At 41.9% G+C, this 26,047-nt stretch overlaps 2 protein-coding genes across 8 annotated transcripts in view; one reads left to right on the plus strand and one right to left on the minus strand.

The window, feature by feature from the left end:
- fanci (FA complementation group I) overlaps positions 1–8,815 on the plus strand; it is a 71,259-nt gene extending 62,444 nt beyond the window's left edge. For all 3 annotated transcript variants that reach the window (XM_068018061.1, XM_068018063.1, XM_068018062.1), the window contains exons 34-38: positions 3,073–3,132; positions 3,904–3,993; positions 5,384–5,479; positions 6,729–6,851; positions 8,338–8,815. In XM_068018061.1, coding sequence (XP_067874162.1) covers positions 3,073–3,132; positions 3,904–3,993; positions 5,384–5,479; positions 6,729–6,851; positions 8,338–8,394 — 426 coding nt within the window. In that variant the 3' untranslated portion in view covers positions 8,395–8,815. The remainder of the gene's footprint in view (positions 1–3,072; positions 3,133–3,903; positions 3,994–5,383; positions 5,480–6,728; positions 6,852–8,337) is intronic.
- polg (polymerase (DNA directed), gamma) overlaps positions 7,409–26,047 on the minus strand; it is a 41,037-nt gene continuing 22,398 nt past the window's right edge. For all 5 annotated transcript variants that reach the window (XM_068018064.1, XM_068018069.1, XM_068018065.1 and 2 more), the window contains 11 exons: positions 25,625–25,750; positions 24,649–24,809; positions 23,652–23,705; positions 22,500–22,617; positions 20,521–20,656; positions 18,052–18,298; positions 16,488–16,610; positions 14,964–15,132; positions 13,829–14,037; positions 12,516–12,676; positions 7,409–8,749 (listed from right to left, as the gene is read on the minus strand). In XM_068018064.1, coding sequence (XP_067874165.1) covers positions 8,679–8,749; positions 12,516–12,676; positions 13,829–14,037; positions 14,964–15,132; positions 16,488–16,610; positions 18,052–18,298; positions 20,521–20,656; positions 22,500–22,617; positions 23,652–23,705; positions 24,649–24,809; positions 25,625–25,750 — 1,575 coding nt within the window. In that variant the 3' untranslated portion in view covers positions 7,409–8,678. The remainder of the gene's footprint in view (positions 8,750–12,515; positions 12,677–13,828; positions 14,038–14,963; positions 15,133–16,487; positions 16,611–18,051; positions 18,299–20,520; positions 20,657–22,499; positions 22,618–23,651; positions 23,706–24,648; positions 24,810–25,624; positions 25,751–26,047) is intronic.

The raw sequence follows: 26,047 nt of genomic DNA on the forward strand, positions 1-26,047 counted from the left end.
AAAACCACCTTTCTAGTCCAAAAATTAAATTAACATTGGAACCACTTACTTGCGATAGAGCGTGTCTGACCTGACCCGAATCCGACACATATAGTCAGGTCGCGTCGGGCTCGGGTCAGGTAGCAGGCCTTTACCATACCCACCTCAAAAACTTCAATCAGATTATTCAGACATGATTTACCCGTCACAAATCCACATTTAACACTCTTTGGGCAGCTCGCACTTGTTCAAGTGCTGAGTCACACTTTTTCTGATGGTAATAAACTTCCCCACAGCTGATATTAAACTGGTAGATCTGTAGTTGCCTAGTTTGGCCTTTACCTACCTCCTAAATAAGAGTGACGCTTGCAATTTTCCACTTCATAGGCACAATTCCTGAACCTGAAGAACTTTGGAATATTATGATCAACAAATCTGAATTTTCCCGGCCCCACATTTCTTTTCATACATTAGGGTGGAAGCCATCAGGTCTTGGAGATTTGTCTATCTTCAGTCGTATTATTTTCTCTATTACTATTTTCTTGTTTATATTCAATCCAATAAGTTCCTTCACATTACTTACTTTTAGGTTCCCCAGTACTACTGGTATTTCATCCTTTCTTCACTGGGGAATAGGTTAAAAAGTACTTCTTTAACAAGTCTGCCTTTTCTTTATTGCCCATTATAGTCTCGCCTGCATCTATCCTTAATAAGCTCACATTTCCCTTTACCATACTATTTCTTTTATTGCTAGTGCATGCAAGTTTTTTTTTCATATTTCCTCTTTGCACCTCCTATTACTTCCTTTGTATTCCAGGCCTGTCCTGATTCCCAGATGATTTACTGGGAAAAGCAACCTCATTTGGAGTACAGCTCTCTCTCTTTCTCGATCAGTATGGTGTATTTAAAGAGCACCATCTTTATGTAAAAGCATTGTTTGTTAGCAAATGAAGAACACAAAGATGTAATTTGTCTCCAAATGACTAATTGTGCCATTTGCAAATCATGTCATACAGCAGTTCTCCCTTCCTCAGTACAATAGTGTTAACCCCTTTAATAAAAATTTACTGTATACCCTGATGTTTTATACACATTGTATAGACTCTAATCTTCTATTTTATAGTTCAAGTCAACAAGGTACATGTCAAGCCAGAATTTCAATGCTGGTAGTGTCAGGTGTTGCATTCTTTTTACAAGCAGTAAGGGGGCAGCAAAACAATTCACTGGTAATTCCACAGTAGTAAATTGACCCCATTGGTAGTTGTGGGGTGGATCAAAACAATTTGATTTACATAATCTTTTTCATTCCTGAAAGCGGTGGCTTAGTTCCCCTGGCACTGGCAGAATTCCAGTACCTACCCTAGTGTCCATTCCTTGTGTAAATACTTGGAAATTGTTAGTCGGCTATTAAACCATGGAAGGAATGACAGTCATTACCCGATTATATCTTTCCTTGTCGGCACACGCAACTCCCAACATAGGGCTCGGTATTTTATGCCCCTCCCTTGCTCTCCGTTTGAGCGGGCTGGGAGATGGTGGGGTGGCAGGTGGTGCTGTGCCCGTGGCCTACCTGCCCTCGTTGGTATTTTAACAATAGCAGGGGAGGTGGCAGGTGGCCTGCCCACCCTGGGCCAAATTGAGGCCCTGAAGTGGCTAATTAATGGTCATTTAAGGGCCTCTTCCCGCTGGCACTGGTATTTTATCTGGGGAAATTTCCCAGTTAAACCTGACTGTCTCCTTACGGGCTGGCGGGGGGCCTCCTGATTGGGCTCTCTGTGCCCCACAGAGAGCCCCACCACCCCCCCCCCCCCCCAGCAGCACAGCACCCCCTTGCCATTGTGATCAACTCCCCCTCGCCGGGAACTGGCTGATGGCCCCGACAAGACCTGACCCCACTTAGCTTATTCTCCAGCCTCCATTGCGGACTGGGTCCAAGGCCTGCTGCAGTCTCAGCAGTTGTCACTGCTCCCGGTGGCACTGCTTGGACTGAAGGGCTGCCAGTCCTCTGTCTTGGAGGTGGGACATCCTGCCCCAGAGGGGCAAAAGCCACAACTGCAGGCAGTTAATTGCCCGAGGAGCGTAAAATACAGTCGTGGCTTCCAGGGCCAGCAGCCACTGCCCCTCGTAAAATCCCAGCCAGGGTCTCTGAATACCAGTCAGAACTCTAGCTGATTCTCCTTCCCTGATTCTGAGGCCAATTAGTATCTCTCCTAATTCACCAGTCGCTATCAGTTAACTCAGCACAGATCAGAGATTAAACATGATACTTTCCTGGTTTGTATACCGCAGTAACACACCAGTATATTTATACACAGAGCCATTGGATGGAGCCAGATTTTTGTTTATTGATGTATTCTTTCTCCTCAGGCTCATGCATCATTTCCCAGCCAGAAGGAAAGACAGACAATCTGGCCCCAGCCTTCCACCAGTGATTGGTTAGGAAATGATTAAGGGTGTTCTGGAGTGCTAACCTGGCAGTTCATGTCTTTTGCCCACTTCGTCCTTGTGGGGAAGCAGCTGATCAAGCTTTGTATTCCTCGTTGCCCATCTTTGCTGGTGCAGACAATACTGGGTTTTTGTCCTGTGGGCAGTTATGGCTGCAGTCTGCTATCCTGTCATGCAAGGTGTAATGCATTCAAAAGTTTGAATTTATAAAGCACCAATAATATAGAAAAACTTCCAAGCCACTTCATGGACATAAGCAAAAAGAAAATTGGATGGAAAGCCACAGAAATGTTAGGAAGGGTGACGAAAAGACTGGTCTAAGAGCAGTATGAAATCCCTCTGCTGTGAGCCACAAACCACATCAGGCTGAAGGGTGACCTGCTTTCAGGCTCTGCCAATACCACAAGAATGGCTGAGAAATGACACTTCTGATTTTATTTCACTTTATCCTTTCTGTTGTGTGGATCTTGGCACCTCCCACAGTGTTGCAGCAAGATCAAGAGCTGAGCAGCATCTGAGAGCAAACTGCATCCCTCCGCCACATGATGTGACGTGTTGAAGTTCTCACATTCAGCCTTCAGGGAATCTAGGTAGATGATATACAATCAATTGAGCAGTAAATTAAAGTTTTTGGTCTGTTGTGTTTAGGTTAAACTTTCTGGATCACACCTGACTCCACAGTGCTATGCTTTCATAACCTATGTTCAGGTATGTAACAATTCATTTTTACTATTCATCCAGTTGGATATCATTTTCTGCAATTTCGATACATTTTAAGATGCCATTTAATATTTGGTTGCAGGCACCAGTGTTGGTTGTTTGTGGCCACTGATGATGTATATTCAGTAATGTTGCAGACTTAGTTATCTACAGAAATAACAAATTTATTTCCTCTGTCTTGAAGACTTATGATTCCATGTGCACTCACTGCCCTCCAGCCCCTCACCCAAGTCAGCAGACTTTGGGCGTGTAGGGGTGTTGGAAAGAGGGAGGGACATCACAACCAAGCTTCTCACCTGATACATACGCATGCACGTTCCAATAAGGGTCATCTGATAATAAATAGGAGTAGGAACTTGGACTGATGTTTCTGCCAACCTAAGACAAATTGTAGCACTCTTGGCAATCTTGATCAACTTTGGGTGGACCAGGAATTGAACTTGCACACCAAGCAATTTATTTACCCCGAGCTAATATAACCTGTTTAATGTAAATAAATAAGTTCAGAATAGATATGATCAAAATGCGGGCTCTTTAAGCTAATTTTAAAATTTATTTTTGAAATCTGTATTTTAGTTATGCACTTATGCTGTTTTAAATATCAGTCATTACTATTCGGGGAAACCACCAAAGTTTCGAATCGTAACTTATACTCTCTTTAGTTTTAGGTTGTAGCTTGTGAGTATTATGTGACTTTTTTGAGGCAGGGAAAGGAACAAGTTGTTGACCATTCAAATTCTAACTGAGTTTTTTATATAGAATATCCAGAGTGAGACTGTGAGCTTTGGTGGAGGTGCAGAAAAGAAAAAGGACAAGAAGAAGGAGATGGCAGCCATCACTGCAGCAACGGTATGAGATCTGTAAAATAACCCAGTTAGATGCCTACTGTTCACAACATAAATACAGATGAGGAAGGCCATTCGGCTATCTTGATTTATCTATCCTACGTGATCCTGAAGTCCTCCCATTGCATTTTCTAATGGTTCTTAAATGATTCCAGGGTTTTCGCCTTCATGACTATCAAGGAATCCATGTCATGTGTTGATTATGGGTGAAGAAGAATTTCCTGATCACCTTAAATTTGTCATTTAATAGTTTGACCTTGTGGCTCTTTGCCCTATGCATAGATATAGGAAAATTCTATACAATATATATATCGATATCTTTACTCATGACTTAAACCTCTTAAAAGGGATAATGACTGTTTAACTATTAGGTTATCTAAAGATACATTCAGTAGCGTAAATAAGAGGAATCATACTCCAGAAGTGTTTAAGGGTATTACACCGAGAGTTCAATTCAAGCAAGTTAGAAACAATAGTTTTAATAGATTCAATTCATGCCAGGTGTAAAGGTCTGATTTTTCTTTGTTTTCTCCTCCTCACTGTTGGGCTGTGGGTCCACAGGTGTTGGCAGTCCTCCAGTCCAGCTAAATGGTCACTGTTTACAGGTCCATGATGGTATGCTTCAGCCAGCAACTATGGAGGGCATCTCAGGCCTGATCCTAATCTTTCTTGATGTCTTATGGATGCAATTTCCAGCAAAAGATTTTATTAAATTAAAAATTTCAACAGTAATAGTTACATGCAAGTCAATCATAAAGAAATTAAGTGAATTTTAATGTTAAATTCATTTTGTGGCAGGATTTAGTTATTTCAATCCAAACTTTTATGCGTAATATAGCAGAGTATGTTGGCAACACCTTTTTTTGCCCCACCAGTTTTCTCACCTCCCCTGAAGGTGCTGTCTCTTGTTGGGGCACAAATCCACAGTTGCCAACAATGGTCATTGGATAGTGGTTGCGAGTGGGAACACAGGTTGTTTTCCTCCAGCTTCCAATCCAAGGGCAAAGAGGCAAATTGAAATGTCTAATGAAGATGAGTAAACTTTGCATAAACTTGGAATTGAACATGAAAACTTCTGTGGCTCCGTACTGTGTCACATGGTGCTTTGAACCATTAAGTCTCGTGGAAATGCCAGTGTCCACAAAATGCCTCACTTCTGGCTTGAGTTTAGGTGTTTTTTCCATGTGCAAAATGCTACTGTAACACTCTCGCTTGCACAATAAATTTGTAATATAACCTTTGAAATCTTCATAGATAATTGTGGAATCTTAAGGCATTATATGTGTATTCATTTAAAGGATGTGGTGTGATCATTACCCTGCCCTTTCATTGACCTGCTGCATGTAATCTTTCAGGCTGACAATAGTTCACAACTCTGTTGTTTCTGTTTGCAGGCTCGAGTGCTCCGTGAAACCAAGCCAATACCCAATTTGATATTTGCTATTGAACAGTATGAGAAATTTCTGATTCATCTTACTAAGAAATCAAAGGTAGGTGGCTGCCCGCCTACTTTTACTTGGGAAATAGTATTGATTAGAATTTTCTTCATTTTATTTTAGTCAGAAAGATCGCATTAGTGTGGAGAGGGAAAAGACACTGAAGGAAATAGAAACAGCTTATCCCTCGTGCAGCTAATCTCTTTTATAATCCTATCTGTGTGACACCTGTATGATGTTACAAATCAGGAAAAAGCCATTAGCCAAAAAGTCTACCTCTCTTTCACAGATAAAACCCAAAACAACTCCACAAACCCATCCTCTGGCTACACCATTCAATTCTTTCTATCTCTCCAGCCATACAAGAACTTGCCTCGAGCCCACTTATACGATTTGCAGTGTACATTCCTGGTAACCTATTGTACGACTTGATTACCTGTGGATGAAAAAGTAAAATTTCTGATTTTTTTTTTCTTACTCCAAAATTAGTTTTAATTCTAGACCCCTCTGATTTGAGCCTTTTGCCAACCTGCTCATAATCTTGAAAACATCTTTTACGTTTAAAAGAAAACAAACCCAACTTCCCTAAATTCATCAGTTACATTTCTGAAACATATAGCTTTCCTCTGCACCCTTTCAAGACCAGTATATACTTCCTCTCATCAACTGACCAAAATTGTGTAGAGCGCCAGATAAAGACCATTAAGCTATACAAAAATTAATAAGAAACCCGATTCAGGACAAGAGTTTTTTCTGGTGCTCTCCAACCTGTTTCAATTTTCCAGATTATTGACAAACTTAAGATATAGCTTTTCCACTTTATGCCTACTGCAACATTGTAAAGTACATTTCCCTACGACAAAGGTACAACTTTGGCAAGCTAAGTTGGTTCTTCTCTTTCACTGGATACTGATTATGAAGGCCACTTTTCCCATCGTGGCTAATCCATTCAGAAAGCTGCAGTTCACTTTCTTCCTGCCTCCTAACCTCAGTATTTAACTAGTTTCTAAGGGATTACATGGTGTTACTCTCCTATTTGGAAGTTTATTGTACACATTGGTCATTGTGTGAAGAACTTATGTTCTAATATTATCTTTCATTAATTTGAATCTATACTTTGTTTCTACTGCTGTAATTTAATTTGTAGTGTTTACCTTTGCTCTATTGTTTACTCCTTTTTGTTTCTTTATGGGATCAACCTCAATTGTTATGCGTCAATAAGTGATTTTTGAAAAGCTGCTAGAGCCCATGTGATCTAATGTTCTGCACTTTCTCAATTTATTAAAATGTTTCTCTTTTATAGGTGAACTTGATGCAGTACATGAAGCTCAGCACATCACGCGATTTCCGAATTAATGCAGCCACGTTGGATGCAGCGCTCCAAGAACAGGAAGCAGAGGAAATCCAGGATGAAGATGATGATCAGGTAAAGATGAAAAAGCACTTTGATTCTTGTTTTGAGGTTAGTTTGCACACCAAACTTTGCTTCATTTCAGCAATACTCACCAATATTTTGTCAAAGGCAGTAGTCTCAAGCAATGTCTTGTTCAAAGATCACTCTTGACTGCTTTAATATCCCACACGTTAGAGGGAGGTACAGATCTGCACCTGCAAATCCCCACAGAGTTAATTTCAATGTGAACACACTTTCCCAGAGGAAATGGAAGGAGGAAGCACAGGGTTTATAGAATAGTTCAATTTTAATGTGGTCTTTTCACTTGTATGGGAGCTGAGAGAACCCTGCTTCCTAACAGCATTCCATTGTTTTATAAAAGCAAAATACTGCAGATGCTAGAAATCTGAAATAAAAACAAGAAATGCTGGAAATACTCAGCAGATCTGACAGCATCTGTGGAGAAATAAGCAGAGTTAACGTTTCAGGTCAGTGACTCGTCATCAGTTCTGGTGAAGGGTCACTGACCTGAAACGTTAACTCTGCTTCTCTCTCCATAGATGCTGCCAGACTTGCTGAGTATTTCCAGCATTTCTTGTTTTGATTCCATTGTTTTATGTTGAGGAGCAAGAAAGGGAAAGTACTAGAGGCCTATTGTGCAGCACATCGATTAAGGTCCACAACAAGGGAATGGGGGCTGCAAATGCTCCTCAGGCAGTGAGTTCCCCCATTACACGATCTATATTTCCATTTCATATTTCACATATCAACTGCACAGTTTTTTAAACTAATGAAACAATTTAACTGCCGCTGAATAACTTCTTTATTTGCATCTTGGTTACTCAACATTTTAATGTAGTCTGTTATAATTTATATAAAGTGCAGCTTAAATTGCTGAGGGATAGGGATGGTAGGCAAACTTGCTATGGTCACTGTGACAATATCAAATATGTTCCAAAAGAAAATTTTTATGAACATTTTTGATAACGCTCTATATATAGCTACCAGAACAATTCTTATTGCATACAAAAAAGCAGATGGTTGCATCTTAAGTGATTAAACCACAAAGAGAGGATTTTGTATTAATTTCAGGAATTCCACAGTAGGAGTGAAATGGAATCTGAACTGTATGGTTCGATTAAATGTGCGAGTCAACTCCCTTCTGATTGGCAAAAGGTAATGAGGAGTTTCTGCGTTGAGTGTGGAGCACACAATTACAGTGAGAACTGTGCCAAGTAGCATGCTCATCCTAAGAGACTTTAAATACATCCAGTTATTACTGCTACCCAATGGTTCTCATCCCTGACCCATGAATAATCACTGGGAAATGAACATATTGATTTGCCAAGTGCTTGTTCATAGCTCGTACTGATACAATTATAGTAATTACAGCACAGGAAAGAGAGAAGAAGTCTTACAGTATTACTGAGATTCTGTGTTAAATGAAGCAAAAACATTTAAATAGAGGTTTGCATGTTGTACAATTAATATACCAGAAATTTCTCCTGTCTTTCTCCAGTCAAATATCACTGTAGAGGAAAACAGAGAGCCAAAGAAGAAAAAGAGAAAAAGATGAAACTGTGACAGCAAGGGCAAATGGCATGCCCAAAATCTGAGGACAATAGGGTCGAATTGATAACCATCGCAGGATCTGAACGATTCAAATTGCAATCATCCTTCTCCAGACTTTCAGTTCAGTCTGTCATGCTTACTTGAATCATTTCCCATCCTGATGTTGTCGTAAAGCTTCATCAATTTGTGCAACAGCAAGGAAATACCACACTCACAAGTAAGACCTGATAAATTGGGTTAGTCATCTTGCTTCTCTGAAGTTCTTTTTCGTAGGGTAGATTTCCTGTTTTATGTTTGTTTTCTTTTGTTAAGAGACCCGTTTGTTTTTTCAATAATTTGATAAATATCTAGTGCTTCTCCTATAGGAAGGAAAAGTATAAATATTGTAACGCTTGTAAAAACTGAAAAATGCACAATTAAAAAAAGTGACAAAACTTTAACTCTTATTTTTCCAAGTGATAAGTGTGATCTTTCATTAATGAACAAGCCCAGATAGGGATATACTGGAATTTATGGAATTGGCTCTCCTGATCAGGAAAATCAGTTATTTGGTAGGACATGTGCTCTGAAGTTGGATCTTGCTTTTGTGAAGAAATTTCATTTTTTCAACAAATGTTTGCATGTCTCGAGCACAGGGTTTGTGGTGTCAGCAGCTAAGGAGGAGATAGCTGCCTACTCTGAATGAGTGACAGGCTTTTCGACTACTGAGGCAACTCAGTCAATCTGAATCCTTGTACTTCCCAACAGCCAATGGATATCTGTTTGGAGTGATGAACCTTGACTTGCTGGGGAAATTACCAAAGACCTTCTAGTTGATAGAATCAATTTAGCTGGGCTGCATCATAAGAGTTGAATAGCAAGTTATCATGCTACAGTGGGCTTGTGGTGGCAGCAGTTGAAAGAAAGATCCATTTGTTACTCTTAAATAGTAGTGTCTTTAACATCCCATACCTATGTGAGGTAGGAGGATTTGTTCATAGTCAATAATACATTAATGGACCGGAAGATTCTGGAGAATGTGCAACCCTCGACTATAAACAAAAACTAAAGTTTTTTAAAGAGTTAATTCTCTACCACCCTGCCCCAAAGGTGCCAACTCTTGCTGGGATACAGTCACTGCTACTTCACCAGAATGCTGTCCTTGTGTCAGCCTAATCAATGAATTTTGAAAAGCTATTCAGTTGGGAGCAGGGCAAGAGAGAAGGGGGCATCATTGCTGTGAGCGATCCTGCACACCTTCCAGCAGGAGTCACTGGATAGTAATCAGAAACCCTGGCTGATTTTCTCCTCCTTAGTTCAGAGGCCAACTGTAGCACTCCAGTCTTCGATAGTTTTTCCTAATATATGGTTATATATTGAAGTGGGAGTGGGGAGGGGGGGGTGGGGTGGGCAGATTAAGATTGGCTGTAGCCAATATCAAATCTAGTATCTGAGAGCCTGACAAAAGCTATGCTTGCGGGAGGCAGGCAGTGTGTTAAATGGGCCAATTGCCAGCATTCAGAACTTTTTATAAGATTCCTTTTTGTTTTGCAGATGGTGCCAAAAAACACAGATGTATATTTTGTAAGCTTCAAAAGATAATGACTAAAGTGGTGCCACATTAATCTTTTAAAGCAAAGTAAAAGCTGATAATTAATTAACATCTGGTACTGTGCAGCTCCTGTAAGCCCCTCTATCAATCCTTTTGTATGCTGTAGACCAGAGAAACTGCAAGCCTCCTGCAGAGGAACCAATTTGTTCGTTTATCAAGCACGTGGATGTGTGACATATTCAACCTAAGGGGCTGTAAGTGCTTAATTTAGAGTGGAGTGTTGATGAGTTAGTCAAAGCTCACGTCACACCAAATGATCACAGAAGAGAAGAAATTTTAGCAACATCAAGAGGTCCATTAGACCCAACAGTGTTTACTTTTTTTCAAATCGTCTCTATCTTTTCTCTCTCATGAAGAATCCAACTGTGTCACAGAATCACAGAATTGTTACAGCACAGGAGGCCATTCAGCTCATCGTGTCTGTGCCAGCTCTCCAAAAAAGCAGTTCAACTAGTGCCACTCCCTGGCGTTCTCGCCGTAGCCCTGCCTTTTCTCCCTTTTCCGATAATCTAATTCCCTCTTGAATGCTTCAATTGAACCTGCCTCCACCACACTTTCAGGCAATGCATTCCAGATCCTAACCACTCGCTGCGTGAAAAAGATTTTCCTCCTCAATCCATTGCTTCTTTTGCCAATTACCTTAAATTGATGCCCTCTTGTTCTCTATCACTCTCTACCAATGGGAACATTTTTCCCTATCTTCTCTATCCAGACCCCTCATGATTTTGAATACCACTATTAAATCTACGCTCAACCTTCTCTTCTCCAATCTATCCATGTAACTGAAGGTCCTCGTCCCTGGAACTATTCTCGTGAACCTTTTCTGCACTCTTTCCAATGCCGTCACATCTTTCCTAAAGTGTGGCACCCAGAACTGGACATAATACTCCAGGTTGAGGCTGAACCAGTGTTCAATACAAGTTTAACATAACTTCCTTGCTTTTGTACTCTTATGCTCCTATTAATGAAGTATTGGATGCTGTATTAAGTGCTCTCTCAATCTGTTCTGCCACCTTCAATGACTTATGTACATATACACCCAGGTCTCTCTGTTCCTGCACCCCCTTTAGAATTACACCCTTTATTTAAAATTGTCTCTGTGTTCTTCCTACCAAAATGAATCACTTCACACTTCTCTGCATTAAATTTCAGCTGCCACTTGTCCACCCATTCAACCAACCTGTCTACGTCCTTTTGAAGTTCATCACTACCTCCTCACAGTTCACAATCCTTCCAAGTTTTACACTCTACTTCAAAAGCCCTCCCTAGTAACTTTTTTCAGCCACAACCTAACTGAGTTGTGAAATTAGTCCCTTCACTTCCCTCCTTACTGCCAATTCCTTAATTTGTGACATATGTCCCCTGGGATTTGAACATTTTGTCTGGATTGATTTTGTCAAATGCCTTTACAATCTGGAAAAATTCAATTAGATTATCTCAAAATGTTTTTTTTCTGAAGATCACAGTAACATTGAACACCTGTAGTCAGGAATCTAGAATAGCGTCAGCTAACACTATGTATAGTTTGCCTGATTTGTACCATAAGTTTTGAGATGAACAAAGAAACAACAGTTACATTGTTAGGCTAACTAATCTGATGTATTAGAAACAGAGAAATGTACAGTGCTGCCTAGCAGCTTAAGAGTAACTGGAAAGGTGAGAAAGTACTCCAATGTGAGAAGATGCTTTTTTTAATGGGATGTCTGATAGAGAAGACGGAGTAATTACATGGTCATTTATAGCAGGTATCAAGATATTAAGCTAACCTGTGATGTTCCCATTTATTAATCATGGCTTCTCTGCTCCTTTCTTAAAGACAATGGGTTATGGGGGGGTCCACTGCTGGTAAAATGGAAAATTTCTCAATGATGGTTGGGCAGCACAGTGACGCAGTGGTTAGCACCGCAGCCTCACAGCTCCAGCGACCCGGTTTCAATTCTGGGTACTGCCTGTGCGGAGTTTGCAAGTTCTCTCTGTGACTGCGTGGGTTTTCGCCGGGTGCTCCGGTTTCCTCCCACAGCCAAAAAAACTTGCAAGTTGATAGGTAAATTGGCCATTATAAATTGCCCCTAGTATAGGTAGGTGGTAGGGGAATTGAGGGACAGGTGAGGATGTGGAAGGAATATGGGATTAGTGTAGGATTAGTATAAATGGGTGGTTAATGGTCGGCACAGACTCGTTGGGCTGAAGGGCCTGTTTCAGTGCTGTATCTCTAAATCTAAATCAAATAAGCTTGGAAAAATATATTTATCTGTGTGGCGAGTTACTTAAGATTGAAAATCTCTTTCCTCGCCCCAGCAGCAACATAATATTTCACCACAAATGTAACCTAAAACTGCCCCAATTTAGATTATTTTTTAACGAAGTTCTGATGGGTGTCCCACTCAAAATATTAACCTAACTTTCTCTTTCTGCCTTCCTGTGTATTTCTATTGTCTCGCTTCAAGTTCCCACCATTTCATTGGAGACATTTCATTCAATTTCTCAAAGGAGCACAAAGTTCACAATTGGTCACACACAGCTGACAACTGTACCTTCTGGGATCCCGTATCGCCTTTGCAGCCCTGTAACATTAGAAGGAGTTTGGCAATCCATTGTCACCTCCTTCCTCAGGCATCGATCAACATCCACTGTGCTAAAGAATGCTACGGACTGTGGGAGGTCCTGCATCTCTAGTTTGTAGGCAAACATGCAGCTGGAAATGAAAAGAAAATGAAGTTCACCATTGGCACAGATCAGAATCATTGGAAGTTTATGGCACAGAAAGAGGCTACTTGGCCCATTTTGTCTGCACCAGCCGGGAAAAAAAGCCACCCAGCCTAATCCCACTTTCAGCATTTGGTCCGTAGCCCTGCAGGTTACAGCACTTCAGGTGCACATCCAGGCATCTTTTAAATGAGATGAGGTTTTCTGTCTCTACCACCCTCTGGGAAAAAAGATTCCCTCATCTCCCCTCTAATCCTTCTACCAATTACTTTAAATCTGCGTCCCCTAATCACTGACCCTCTGTTAAGGTAAATAGGCCCTTCCCATCCACTCTATTTTTCCAGTCCTGCCAAGATCCTCATAAATCTCCTCTGTACCTTCTCTGGTGCAATTACATCCTTTCTGTAATGAGGTGACCAGAACTGCACACAGCACTATAGTTATGCCACAACTTATGTTTTATATAGTTCCAACACTACCTCCCAACTCTTATATTCTATGCCTCAACTAATAAAGGAAAGGATTCTATGTGCCTTCTTAACAACCTTATCAGCTTCCAAAATGTTTCATACACTGTATTTGGAGTGCACCTTGCAGATTATTTACTGTTTGTCAAACAATGCAATAAATTCCCCTGCCTATTTTTCTATTTTTTCCCCTCCTGTCCTGAAGATGCTAACTCGAGGTACAGCTCCATGGGCACTGACTGGCAACGTGCATCTGGCACCTCAGCCAAGTGCCCATTCTTAACATTTAGTTGTAGACAGTGGAGTGGTGGAAAGCAGTTAACAGTAGGGGGCCTGATCCTTGTGTCTTCACATGCAAGGTGAAGCTTAAGCAGGTGGTCATGGGTTAGTGATCAGAAGCAGGAACCATAACTGATTTCCCAACCCCACATCCTCCCTATTACAGATCCAATTGTAGCATCACAATCAGCTAATTTAGCCCAGGAACAGTCATGAACTTGAGACCTGCTCAGCTGTTTTTTTTTCAGTCCCACACTGGACAGTGGGTGCATCAACTGAGCAATTGGGGATGGCAAAAATACCAGTTTAATTTTGCATAAATAACATCTACCTGAAATCAAAGTAATATCTGGAAAAAAAACAGTTGAATCTGAAAGAAAAAACAAATCTCTTACCGCGTTAGGAGGTTAGTAATCTGTAGTGCTAGTGCAGCTCGATATCTGTCTTCACTATTCACTAAATAACGGACCTCATCGTGAATGCTGATACAGAATCTACCATCAATATTGAACTCTTCAAAGAGCCACTTCATGGACACCAGCATCAGATGTAGGTAATCCACAGCTGAACTCTGCACCACCCAGTTCACGCGGCTGGTCATGAACTGTGGAGGGAAAGGAATGGCAGAACATCAAAATGGGCAGCACTAGTTCTGCATGCCTCTAGGGTGTATGAATCAAATTTTTGTTTCTGAAATCTTAAAATATCACAACTGGAATTGCTCTTTCTCTCTCCTCTCCCAACCACACACTATGGACTGGGCTGAACAGTTTAGGTTTTAATAACTCTCAGCATAAAACTTGTTTGTTGATTTAGGCTAATAACCACAATTCTTTGGAAGAGAAAGACAGCAATTACCTACATTTTGAATAACTATATAACAATGCAAAAACTCACAAAGACCAATGTAGACCATTGGATAGGTCCAGTTTTATTTTAAAAAATCATGCTTACATTCTCTTTTCTTTACTTATTCATGGGATGTGGGCGTCGCTGGTAATGCCAGCATTTGTTGCCCATCCCTAATTGCCCTTGACAAATGAGTGGCTTACTCGGCCATTTCAGAAGGCAAGAGACAACCACATTGCTGTGGGTCTGGACTCGCATGTAGGTCAGACCAGGTAAGGATGGCAGATTTCCTTCCCTAAAGGACATTAGTGAACCAGATGGGTTTTTATAAACTTTTCATATTTTCACTTTTGTATATAAAGGAAAAAGTTCACATTATGCAAGAAAGCCTGGGAGTATGTGTTTACTGATAAGCTCAGGAGAGGGGCTAAATCCACAATGCAAAACACCACCAAGGTTCAAAGAATAGACAAGATAAACTAATTCAGGATATTGCATTTAGGTGACTCCTAGCCTAGGCTTTAAAAGTCTGAACAATGAGTTGTCAGATGGATTAATACTGCTGCCCCTGTAGAAATGCCATTTGTGCTTAATCCCGAGATCGTGTGTTTGTAGACATTGCTGCATTAAACCTTTTTTTGAAATGGAGAGTTGAAATCATATGAAGAGGGTCAGCAATACCTCATATCCTACTGCACCTGGTTCCAGAGCTCTGCTAATACAGCAGTCCAACACTGGAGTTCGGGGGGAGTTGGATGTGGCGATACTTTCCAATTTGTTGAACATTTCAGACTCTGTGCCCCCACTCCAAACCCTCTGCTTCACAACCCTCCACTTCGCACCATTAGACCTGTACAGTCCAAGTTAAAGAAAATGCTTTAAAATTGTTCAATGATTCTAATTGAATATAGCACAACAATGAGTAGAGATAGAGAAATAAAGGAGCGAGGCTTATAACCTGCTTTTGGGAGGCTTTGGTTGAACGGTACAATTTTATTTTATCAGATTTCTCCTCGCAACCTGAAAGGTGCTGGGTTGTAATGGGATGCAATTCCAATTCCTCACTGCATCACTGTTCACATGAGGCCAGACAGGCTTTTCAACTGCAGGAGCATCACAGCTGAATCTAATCACATCTTCAACGTACGTATGCACTCTCATTGTCCAACAGGAGGTATTGATCGGCAGTGGGCATCCTGGCTGACTTCCCCAACTGCTCCTCAGCCCAAAGGCACCAAGCTAATTGCCTGAGATCAGCCAAATCAGCACGGACCAGAAATTGGCTTCTGGTCTGTCATCTATGGATATTTACTCTATGATATCTGTCCAGCCAGAATTAACTTTGACCCTTGTGTCTCTTCACTAACTGTTGTGAGGAGTGTCCTGGGATAATTTCTCACAGCTTCCTTTTTTTCCCCTCCATGCACAAATCAATTTGTCTGCTCAGTGCCAATTCACACTGACACAGATGAAGCTCACTGAGCAGTTGGACAGGGAAACATACAAATTTCCATTCCAACATTCTGTGACGCTGCTTGTTGATCAGGGTTCTGACGTGCTCAGCCACTTTAGCCTTCAATATCTACAGAACGCTACCCAGAGGCAAAGGCCAACTTTAGAATTCTACAACAGCATCCAGAGACTCAAACAGAAGGTGTTTGGATTTACCTTAGCACATCTAAATAGCTTAGTTTCCTCAGGTATAATTTCCTCTTTTTTTCCTGTTTTATAATCTGATATTTTTGTTCACGTTCGCTAGAGCATATTCCTCAATGCAGGCAAACTAAATGCACACACATTTAGGCAGATCAGTATTTCTATACAGTACTAAATTCTTGTATAGAGCCCACTCCAATCCATGATGGTGGGGATATGCAATTCCCCTAGCCGGTGAGCTATTGCTTTCGAGCACCGGTTCAGTGCTTGTATTTTACTACCAATTTCAATTGCTATCGTGAAGCTAGGATTATTCTGCCTCCTGACAGCGTTCCATTGCTGGAGAGCAAGAAAAGGAGGGAGCTGAATCCCAAGAAAGTTAATACCCTACAGTCAAACTGCTGGTTGAAATCCACAGAGGAAGAACTGGTAGGCAGGAAATGGAAATCCTGGACTGCATTAGGAGAGCTGCTGACATAGATAGATGCATTTATACTTAGAATTTCTTTAGCTTGGTATATATTTACCAATTTCCAAAAGCACACTGACCTTTTTGCTGCCTCTCTCTGGATTCTCCGTGCATCCGCGGTAGAGACTGTTCCATTTTCTGCCCTCTCCACAGAGATGCTCAGCTCCTTTGCCAGCCACTCCCCATCTTCCGAGAGCACACACCTGTTTCGAACCAAAATGGCATATGAAGTTCACTTCATTTTAGTCTCTTCAGTTTCTGCTCTTTTAGTATTAGTGTAATGAAATGAGACCATAAAGAACTTTTAGGCCATTAGGCTTAACGAGCTTGCCTCCTCCTCATTTTAGCTGTTATTTTATCATCCGTTTATTGTACTGGAGAAAAATTTCAATATACCTTTATTTGCTGTTTATGAGCTAGTGTCCTGGCCAATGTTTGTCTTTAAATCAACAGAGAGGTGGTAATCCAGAGGCCAGGCTAATTCCTGGGGAACACTGGTTCACATCTCACCATAGCAGCTGGTGGAATTTAAATTTAATTAATAAATTCAGTTAATTCATAAAAATCTTGACTTGCAAGCTAGTCTCAGTAATAGTACTAAGAAACTATCATCGATTGTCGTAAAAACCCATCTCCTTTATGGAAGGAAATCTGCTGTCCTTACCTGGTCTGGCCTATATATAACTCCAGACCCACAGCAATATGGTTGACTCTTTAACTATCCTCTGAAATGGCCAAACAATCCATTCAGTTAAAGGGCAATTAGGGATGGACGACAAATGCTGACCTTGCCAGTGATGTCCACATCCCATGAAAGAATAAAAAAAGCTTATTATTTGGTCATTACCACATTGCTGTTTGTAATGTGTGTAGATTAGCTGCTGTGTTTCCTACATTACAACTGTGACTACACTTCAAAAATACTTAAATGGCTGTAAAGTGGTTTGGGATGTCCTGAGGTTGTGAAAGATGCTACATAAATGCAAGTCTTTTTTCTTGCTCAGAGATCAGTTCCTCCAGCCCTCCTTAAAACTAGAAATACATCGAATAATCTCTTGAAATCATTTATTTTGTCCACTTCACTCATTGTACATCAGGATTTGTATCTCAAGTCAGGACAAGCTGCTGACACTCATGCTTTAAACTCACACAGGGAAATATTTGGCACTTAAGGAATAATAACTCAGCAACAACCACTGGCTTCTGGAGATATAAGAAAAAGAGGAGGCACAAATGGACACAGTATGCCTGAAAAGTAATTTAATTCAATGTGGATTCATCTCCCTCAATTGTTCACATACTGAGTTTTTTTTTTCCCCTCACGGTCCCATCTGCTCCACCCCAGGCAGACAGGACAAAAGTCTTCTCAGATCACAGTCAAGCAAGAGAAACAGGCGTGTCTGCACCACAAAATCACACTTAAAATTAGCACGAATATGTGAGGTGACTCAGAGTGTGAGAAATGGAAAAAAATCAAGTGACACAATGGTACCCCACCCAAGAGTTGCTTGGTCTTGTCACTGGATATCCCAGCCTCATGCTCTCTGGCACTGTCAAAAGGCTGAACAAGTTTCATTGTAATCAGGTTATTTGTCAATAAGAATGAATTGGACTAAATGGCGTAGAGAGAGAGAGGCAGCTCACCTTCGGATGCCCTTGGTTGCTGCGTACATCTGCCGTGCTTTTTCTTCAGCTTCCTGAGGCGTTAGACGGTGGTTAAACTGCATGAGGAGCCGTTCCGCAAATGGCTGCCCGGCACCATATATCCGTCCGTAATTGAAAACCTTGGCATGCTCCCGGCTGATTCCCACAGTGGCAGCTGTCTTGCTGTGTAAGTCTGTACCACTGCTCTTTTTCCCCTGAAGTGTCATCCAGCCAAATGCAGTGCAGCCTGAGGGGAGAAAGGGGTACGTGGAAAGTCATTTATAGCCAAAGATAAAAGAGTCAACAAACCGAATGTTTGCTAATTGCATTAGACTCAGAAACAGAGAGCGTAAATTAATTTTTGAGGAATCCACTGAAAAGAAGTATCCTTATTATCCTGGCACACCAGGGCATACAGAAGAGTGTCTATTGACACCATTGTGGCTGCCAATGAGTTGAAGGCTGGGAGGGGCTTAAGGCAACACGCAAACAAAAAAGCAAACCAAGTCTATTTAGCAGCAAATAGAGTCTATTTAAACAATGCATTACAGCAAACAGTCGACAGAGACTTTTTTATATAGAATTCTACAAAATTCAGCAAAGAAAATCTATGGCTGAAATTTCAGCAACTTTTCCCAATAAAAGAACAATGATTGCTCCAGCAAAATGCAGTGAGTGGAGGACAGTTGCAAATTATATGTGTAAAATCAATCCCAGTCACTTAAAGTGTGATTGACTCTCCATTCTAGCCAGGAATAGTAATGTCACTATATACAGCCTACATAGATAGCTCATTGTTCTGGTTAAACACCAGGGAGCCTCCACAAGTAATTCAAGATTGATTGTCGTACATACATGCATTCTGCCCTGTTATATATTCCTGTAAATAGGTCACCTTCCTGCTTTACTCTGTCAATGACATAAGGCTATGTAGAAAAAGGCATCTAAATGAAAGGTGATTAATATACATTGTATTCCCAAAAACTAAATGCTAAGTAATTTATTAACATGTCACAGTACTCAGAAAAGCATGTCACAATAGCCACACTGGCATGTCTCTGCTCCTGAGCACTTGGGAGGAAGTGTTTGACAGCTTTCCATTTTGGCTGTAAACAAAGGAAGAACACTGACGGTCACAGCAAAACAGATTTTTCAAACAATGCTGCAAGGTAGGCAGGGTCAGCGAAGGCTGTGACCAAGTTGTTACAAATACTGGAGGAAAGTTAGAAGTCTTCTTGTTTAGGTCAAATAAGAGAGTGTTTTCTTTATTTTGCTTCATGTAATGTTGTGCTGATTGAATGAGTCCAATTAAAACTACTGTATATATACCTCACTGAAATAAACCGCCTTATCGATTTGTATTTGATCCTACACAACCAAGTGTTTGGTCAATTTTTCTTTTGTTGAGTTCTGTCTGATGATGCTCCTGTGAAGTGTCTTCCAACATCAAAGGAACTATATAAATGCAAGTTGTTGGTTGCTTTCGGAGAGATTGAATAAGCATGTGGGCGGAGATACAAATATCCAGCTCTAATCAGAAGGTGAGTATTGTTACAATCCTGTTATTGTACAGCAGTGTGAGTCAACTACTACAAATGGAACATGTACGTAACGCTTACAGGAGTGACTAATGCAATTGAACCCAAAAAGGTATCATGCCTGACCCAAATTTGTAACACACAAAGGAGATGTAGAGGAAGCCTCTAAAAAGCTGCTTCTACTCACCAATGTGACATCAGGCACCCTATGAGCTTTCTAAATAAGACTGTCAATTTAGTGCCAAATTGAAAGCAGTACTGTGCTGTAAGCCCATACCACTAGTAACTGAGACTGCCCAAATTAATTCATGAAAACCCTTATAATTATCATTTTGTTTCAACAGTTTCAGTTGGATTCACACAGTAATCCCAATGTAAAAAAAGAGTTCAACAACTTTCATTGATATAACACCTTAAAAATAGGAAAACTTACCAAGACGCTTCTCAGAAGCATAATCGGATCAAAATAAACACAGCCAAAAAAAAAAAGACATTTGGAAAGCTGACTAATAGCTTTGTCAAAAAGCTGGGTTTTAAGGAGGGTCTTAAAAGAGAAGTCAGTGAGGTTCAGGAGGGAATTCCAGAGCATTGGGTTCAGAATGCTGAAGGCACCTGTACCAGTGGTGGGGCAAAGCAAGGGGGGGGATGCATAAAAGGTCAGGGACCCACCATCCACTTCCCATCAAGCACTACTGCTTCACCTACCTACTTAATATAAAGTAGAAAGATCCAAATGGCTCATCATGACGTCAGTCAGGCTGAAAGGCCATGTATTTGTGAAATTTGTGCATCATAAAAATCAATGGGGATCGCTTCCTCAATATGCAAATTGTGTAAATATGATCAACACTTGAACCTTACAACATAGTCCATTTTTGGGATTTGTTTCCATGAGTCTGCTACACCTCAATTCTCAGTGTGACCAGCTTACCATGTATTCTAGCAAAATGGGCTTCCCCAAGGATGGCAGCAATCCACAGCTCCTGCGAGTCAACATCTGCTCCGACCAGGTGGTACCCAGGAGGTACCTGAACCATCGCTTTTAGTTCACTGCCCACACGATCGGTCTGTGAGGGAGAGAAAGGAATGCAATCCTTTTACATACTTCATAGGGTTAATAACAAAATAATGGCTCCAATGATGACACCTTAATGAGTAAATGCATTGCCCTGCATGGTAATGTGCCAAGCGGACCAAGAAAATTCCATCCTGAATCTGCGGTTGGCTGTAGGATTGCTACAATTAGGCCTGGAGGAGGGAAAAATCAGATGATCTTGCTTCAAACACAACCCAGTGACTCTCCTGCACGTCTGCATGTCAAATGTCAGCAAGACTGTGTTTGGCTGTGATGCCAGTGTCCCCTCCCACCCCAAACCCAGCCGTACCCACACCCTTGAATAGCCTGTAGACACTTGGGATATTTTTGATTTTATTCTGAAACCTACCTCCATGCTCTAGACTTGATCCATCCACAAACTTGAGCTCATCCAAAACTCTGCTGCCCAGATACTAACCTGCACCAAGTCCCATTCACCCATCACCCTTGTTCACTGACATACACTGACTTCCAGTCCTGCTCAGTTTTAAAATTTGCATTCTTGTCTTCAAATCCCTCGAGGGCCTCTGCCCTCCCTATCTCTCTAACCTCCATCAACCCAATGAGATCTCTGTGTTCCTTCAACTCTGGCCTCTTGTGCATCCCCTATTTTCATCGCTCCACCATAGGTGGCTGTGCTTTCAGCTGCCTAGATGCTAAACTCTGGAATTTCCTCCCTAAATCTCAATGGCTGTTTCTCCTCCTCTAAGATGCTCCTTAAAACCTACCTCTTTGATCAAGCTTTTACTTGATACTACCAGCTTTACCTGACTTACATGTCCCTGTATCTCCTTATGTGCCGCAGTATCAAATTTTGCTTGATAATCACTCCAATGAAGCGGCTTGGGGCATTTACAATGTTAAAGGCGCTATATAAATGCAAGATGATGTTGCGCGGTAGCAAAAAATGAACAATTGTAAATCGGCAGCACTGCATCTCTCCCATTTGTTATTTCCACTGAAGTGAATGGAAATGAAAATTGGGAGAAATGTAAAGCTGGTTGCTGATCGCTCTCATCCATTTTACACTATCACACAACGTCAGTGTTACCCTAAGTGTCCATAGTGTCCAGTTTCACCCTTAAAAATTGGCTGCTTGGCTCACATACCAGAGGGGGAAATTGTGCCCCGGCAAAAGTTAGTGTTTTCAGGACAGTACAAAAAATTTTTTTTTAATTGATGCATACCTGTTAATTCTGAGGCTGTTACACAATTAAGGGCGTCCAATAATGCCCAGTTGTAAGAGTACAGTTTGACCTACTCAGGAGCAGCAGCAAAACACTGGCACCTGATATCTTTAACAAACTAGGAACTTTGCCCCAGTTTACAGTATCTTGCAATATTCAACATGCTTTGATTCTTTGAAGTTTTTTGGGGGGTGGAGGGAGGATGCTCATGAACAGGGGGACCAGGTAGCTCAGCCAGCTAGATAGCTGGCGTGTGGTTCAGAACGACATCAACGCCGCGGGTTCAATTCCTGTTCTGGTCTGCGGAAGGCAAAGGAAAACCACCTCATATACTCTCTTCCCTAGTCACGCTCATCTCTCCTGGGTGGGCAGACCACCACCACGGCACAGCTCGTGAACAAGGAATATTCGTACTGATTGATGTAGAATATTCCCATTTCAGGCATTTATCATCAGCATTAAGCAAACCCAGGACAGGTACAGCACAGGTTTGATACAGAGTAAAGTTCCCTCTATACGGTCTCATCAAGCCATTTCCTTTAGATGACAACAGTGAGGAATGGTTGGCTAATAACTGTTTGAAGGAAAAAGTCCACATTCCTAATATTCTCTGTTAGCATCACGTACCCGTGCATTGCTGGCAGTTAGCCAGGTCGGCTCAACTGCCCGTCGAGTCACTGTGCCAGCAGTAATCACCTGTGGTAAAATGGCTCCATAATTGTTCTCTTCATCATAGGAAGGATGCCTGTAATTGTGAAAGTGAAGCATTTAACAGGACATGGTCAATATTCTAAGGATGTTCATTAGCTGTAAAGAGTCACTATAGGGATCATTGTACAGAGCACTACTCCTGTCCAAGAGTGTCCATTTCCTGGTATGTTCTAGTTCAGGCAAGTTTCCCGGCCAACTTTCTTTCTCTCGCTATGAGGAGGAGCCTTGGCTCAGTGCCAATATCCTATACCCCAGATGGAAAGTTTGCACTCGTATGTGCAAATGTCAGGTGGAGACAAATCCGGGCTCAACTGTGATGCACTCCCGGATAAAACAGCCGATCGACACTCAATCTGTTGGTTCACAAATGAAGAACATGGTGTCCACTTGAGTAACCAGACCCCAGCAACGAGGCAATGGCCGGAATTTTACAGTGGGCAGACGGGAACCGGTCTCCGACGTAAATGTCGGCGCCGAACCCGCTTCCGTCCAGCCTGGGGATCCATCCCGTATTTTACGGATCCCCAGGCTTTAATAGGCCCGAGGTGGGACTTCCACCCACTTGAGGGAGGAGGTCCTGCCTCAGTGAGCTGCCGGGAGCGGTGGCCATTGCTGAGACTGCAGCCCAGCCGACCGAGGAGGATACCAAGGAGCCGGGACTGAAGGTAAGTTTGGGTTGCCTCACCAGGGGAATCGGTTGTGCCCTGGTGAGGCTAGGGTGGTCCTTTGGGGGGGGGGGTTTGGGGTGGGAGGGGGGGGGGGGTGTCTTGGATCCCAGGGTTCGGTTGGGAGGCAGGGGCAGCCCTCAATTGGGCACCCCGTTAAGTGACCACTTAAGGGTCTTGATTGGCCTCGGGCGCGCGGGCTGCTTCTCCCCCCCCGCCCCACCTCCATAAACTTGGTCGGAGGCGGAATCGGGGCGGTTTGGCCTCCCGGAGCCTGCCGCCCCCACGCCACCAACTGACCCGCTGGGGCGGCATAAAATTCCGGCCAATGTCTTCAGGAAAGGGAGGGGAGAAATCGACAAGATAAAAAGCCCAACGACTGCTGATAATTTAATATACACACCTTGTAACTGTACGAGGTAGCTCGCTTTTCTTCAGCATCAGAACCATCTGAGAACTGTAGAAGGAAGCAAACTGGCGTTACTGCATTACACAGTTTATTTAACAGCCTTCCGCTGTTAACATGTTTATTGGGACTGATCACATTGTTGTTAATATTGCCTGCAATCCAGGTCCGGATGCTCAACATATGGTCTAATTAGATCTGCACTAAGAACACCGCATCTGAGGCTGTGTAGTAAGCAAGTTCATACAGGTCTGTGTGAGGGTAGGAATTCACTGTGCCCTGCCATCAGGGGGAGTGCTTACTGACAATGGAATGGACTTTTTCTTCTGACAGTCTCAGATAGGACAGACAAGTTACTCTCTGGAGCTCGGTTCTTTGCACACATGCATTCACAGCAGAAAATTATACCAAATTCAGGACCAAATATTCATATTGGTTGCAGAACCTGCAGAATGGCCAGTATGCAAAATGAAAACATAAACAGTGACATAGGTGCAGTGGAGGTGCTTTTTTCAGAAGCTGGGATGGAGGTACATTGTTGATGCAGAGTAGATGGAGCTTCACTCTGCATCTAAACGTGTTTTTAGCTGACCATGGAGTGATTATTCCATTTTTAGGCAACTACTGTTGGCATCACTCTGAGAGGGTAGGCTAGGTTACAGCTTTACCGTGAATCCAACCTGTGCTGCATCCGATCTGACCCGCTGGATGCTGACAGAGAATGCAGTGTTCTGTTTCCAAGCACTGATAGCACTCATTTCGATGAGCATGAACAATTCAAACCAGAGACCATTTGCAGGAAATTGGATGTGGCCAGGGTTGTTCACAATCAAACTTGCTCTGGACTCTTAAACTCAGCTTCCTACATGTGATAAACACAGCATCACCTTCCCTCCAGACAGACAGCCTGCACTGTGCGCACATCCCTGTATTGGAATAGACTGCAGGCAATGAATATACCAGGGTTAAAATGAGAAAGGGGATCACCCATCACCTGATTCTTTTCTGGGCGTTCCTCCAGAATGAGATCATCTTGTTGATTTCCAGTGCTCTGGCTGCACTTGTTGCATTGGTGCTCGCCTGCAGCGTGCCATCTTCCATCTTCGAAAGGAAATCCTTCGCAAAGGGGCTCCCGACGTTGTTCTGGTTTCCGTCCTGAAGTACATAAAGGAAGGAAACACACATTCAGCTTTAGTTTCTCCACAGAATCACCTATTTCTTTCCCAATACTGAGAAAATGTTAAAATGTGTAGCTAAAGTTTCACAGGTTTGATTCCATGAGATCATGGAAAATCATCATTGCAGAAAAGTAAGGCAGCTTTTTCAACATATGGGGGTGTGATAGCATACTGGTTGCTTTACTGGACTAGTAATCTGGAAGCCTGGATTAATAATCTGGAGACACAATTTCAACTCCTACCACGGCAGCTGGGGAATTTAAATTCAATTAAATAAATATAGAATAAAAAGATAGCATCAGTAATGGTAACCATGAAACTACTGGATTGTTATTAAAAACCCAAATGATTCACTTAATGTCCTTTAGGGAAGGAAATCTGTCGCCCTCACTGGGTCTGCTCTATATGTGACTCCGGTTGAAAGGTCATCGACCTGAAACGTTAACTCTTTCTCTGTCCACAGAAGCTGCCAGACCTGTTGAGCATTTCTGTTTTTATTTCAGATTTCCAGCAGTATTTTGCTTTTATATTATTGCTGTTGTTGATATCCTTCATAGTTGTATTGCCTTTTGATACTTATGGACAGACATAACGGATGGGCAGTTGCATTAGGTATTAAAGGGTGTCTGGACGTGTGGAATGGTAAGCCAGCCAGAGACATCACCCTCAAGGGACAAGGGGAGAAAATTGGGAAAAAGCAATGTCGGTGCTATCAGTTCGTCCCATAGCCAAGCAGCGTTAAGAGGCAAAAACCACAGCAAATAATCAGAGCAGAATGGGAAAGTAACAAACCTTGTGTGGAAGTTTGAAAAACCAACAGCCAGGCACGTTGACATCATAGTATGGACCGTTTCCATGATGATAAGAATGGCAGCTCTCCTCAAGAAATGGTTGTGGCTGTGCCTCCCCATTTTGATTCTAAAAAAAAAAAAATGACATTCTGCATCACTGGAAATTATGTCAACAGATCTAGTGGAATAAATCAGTAACCATGGCAATTTACAACACAGGGAAATACCTCAAGCACTAGGTGACTTTTTAGCCGCAGTGCTTTTTTTTGGCTTTACTCACTACAAAGAGGTGCCACGAATCTGTTGGGGTTATCATGATATCTTAATAGAAGCACCACTACAATCTTAAAAACCTGTTAGAAATCAAAATGAGGCAGTCGTGATAGAACAGATGAATGAACACAGATCATTGTGAGGCTTGCAT

The sequence above is a fragment of the Heterodontus francisci genome, chromosome 38 (genome assembly GCF_036365525.1).
Source record: "Heterodontus francisci isolate sHetFra1 chromosome 38, sHetFra1.hap1, whole genome shotgun sequence".
NCBI classification, from domain to species: domain Eukaryota; kingdom Metazoa; phylum Chordata; class Chondrichthyes; order Heterodontiformes; family Heterodontidae; genus Heterodontus; species Heterodontus francisci.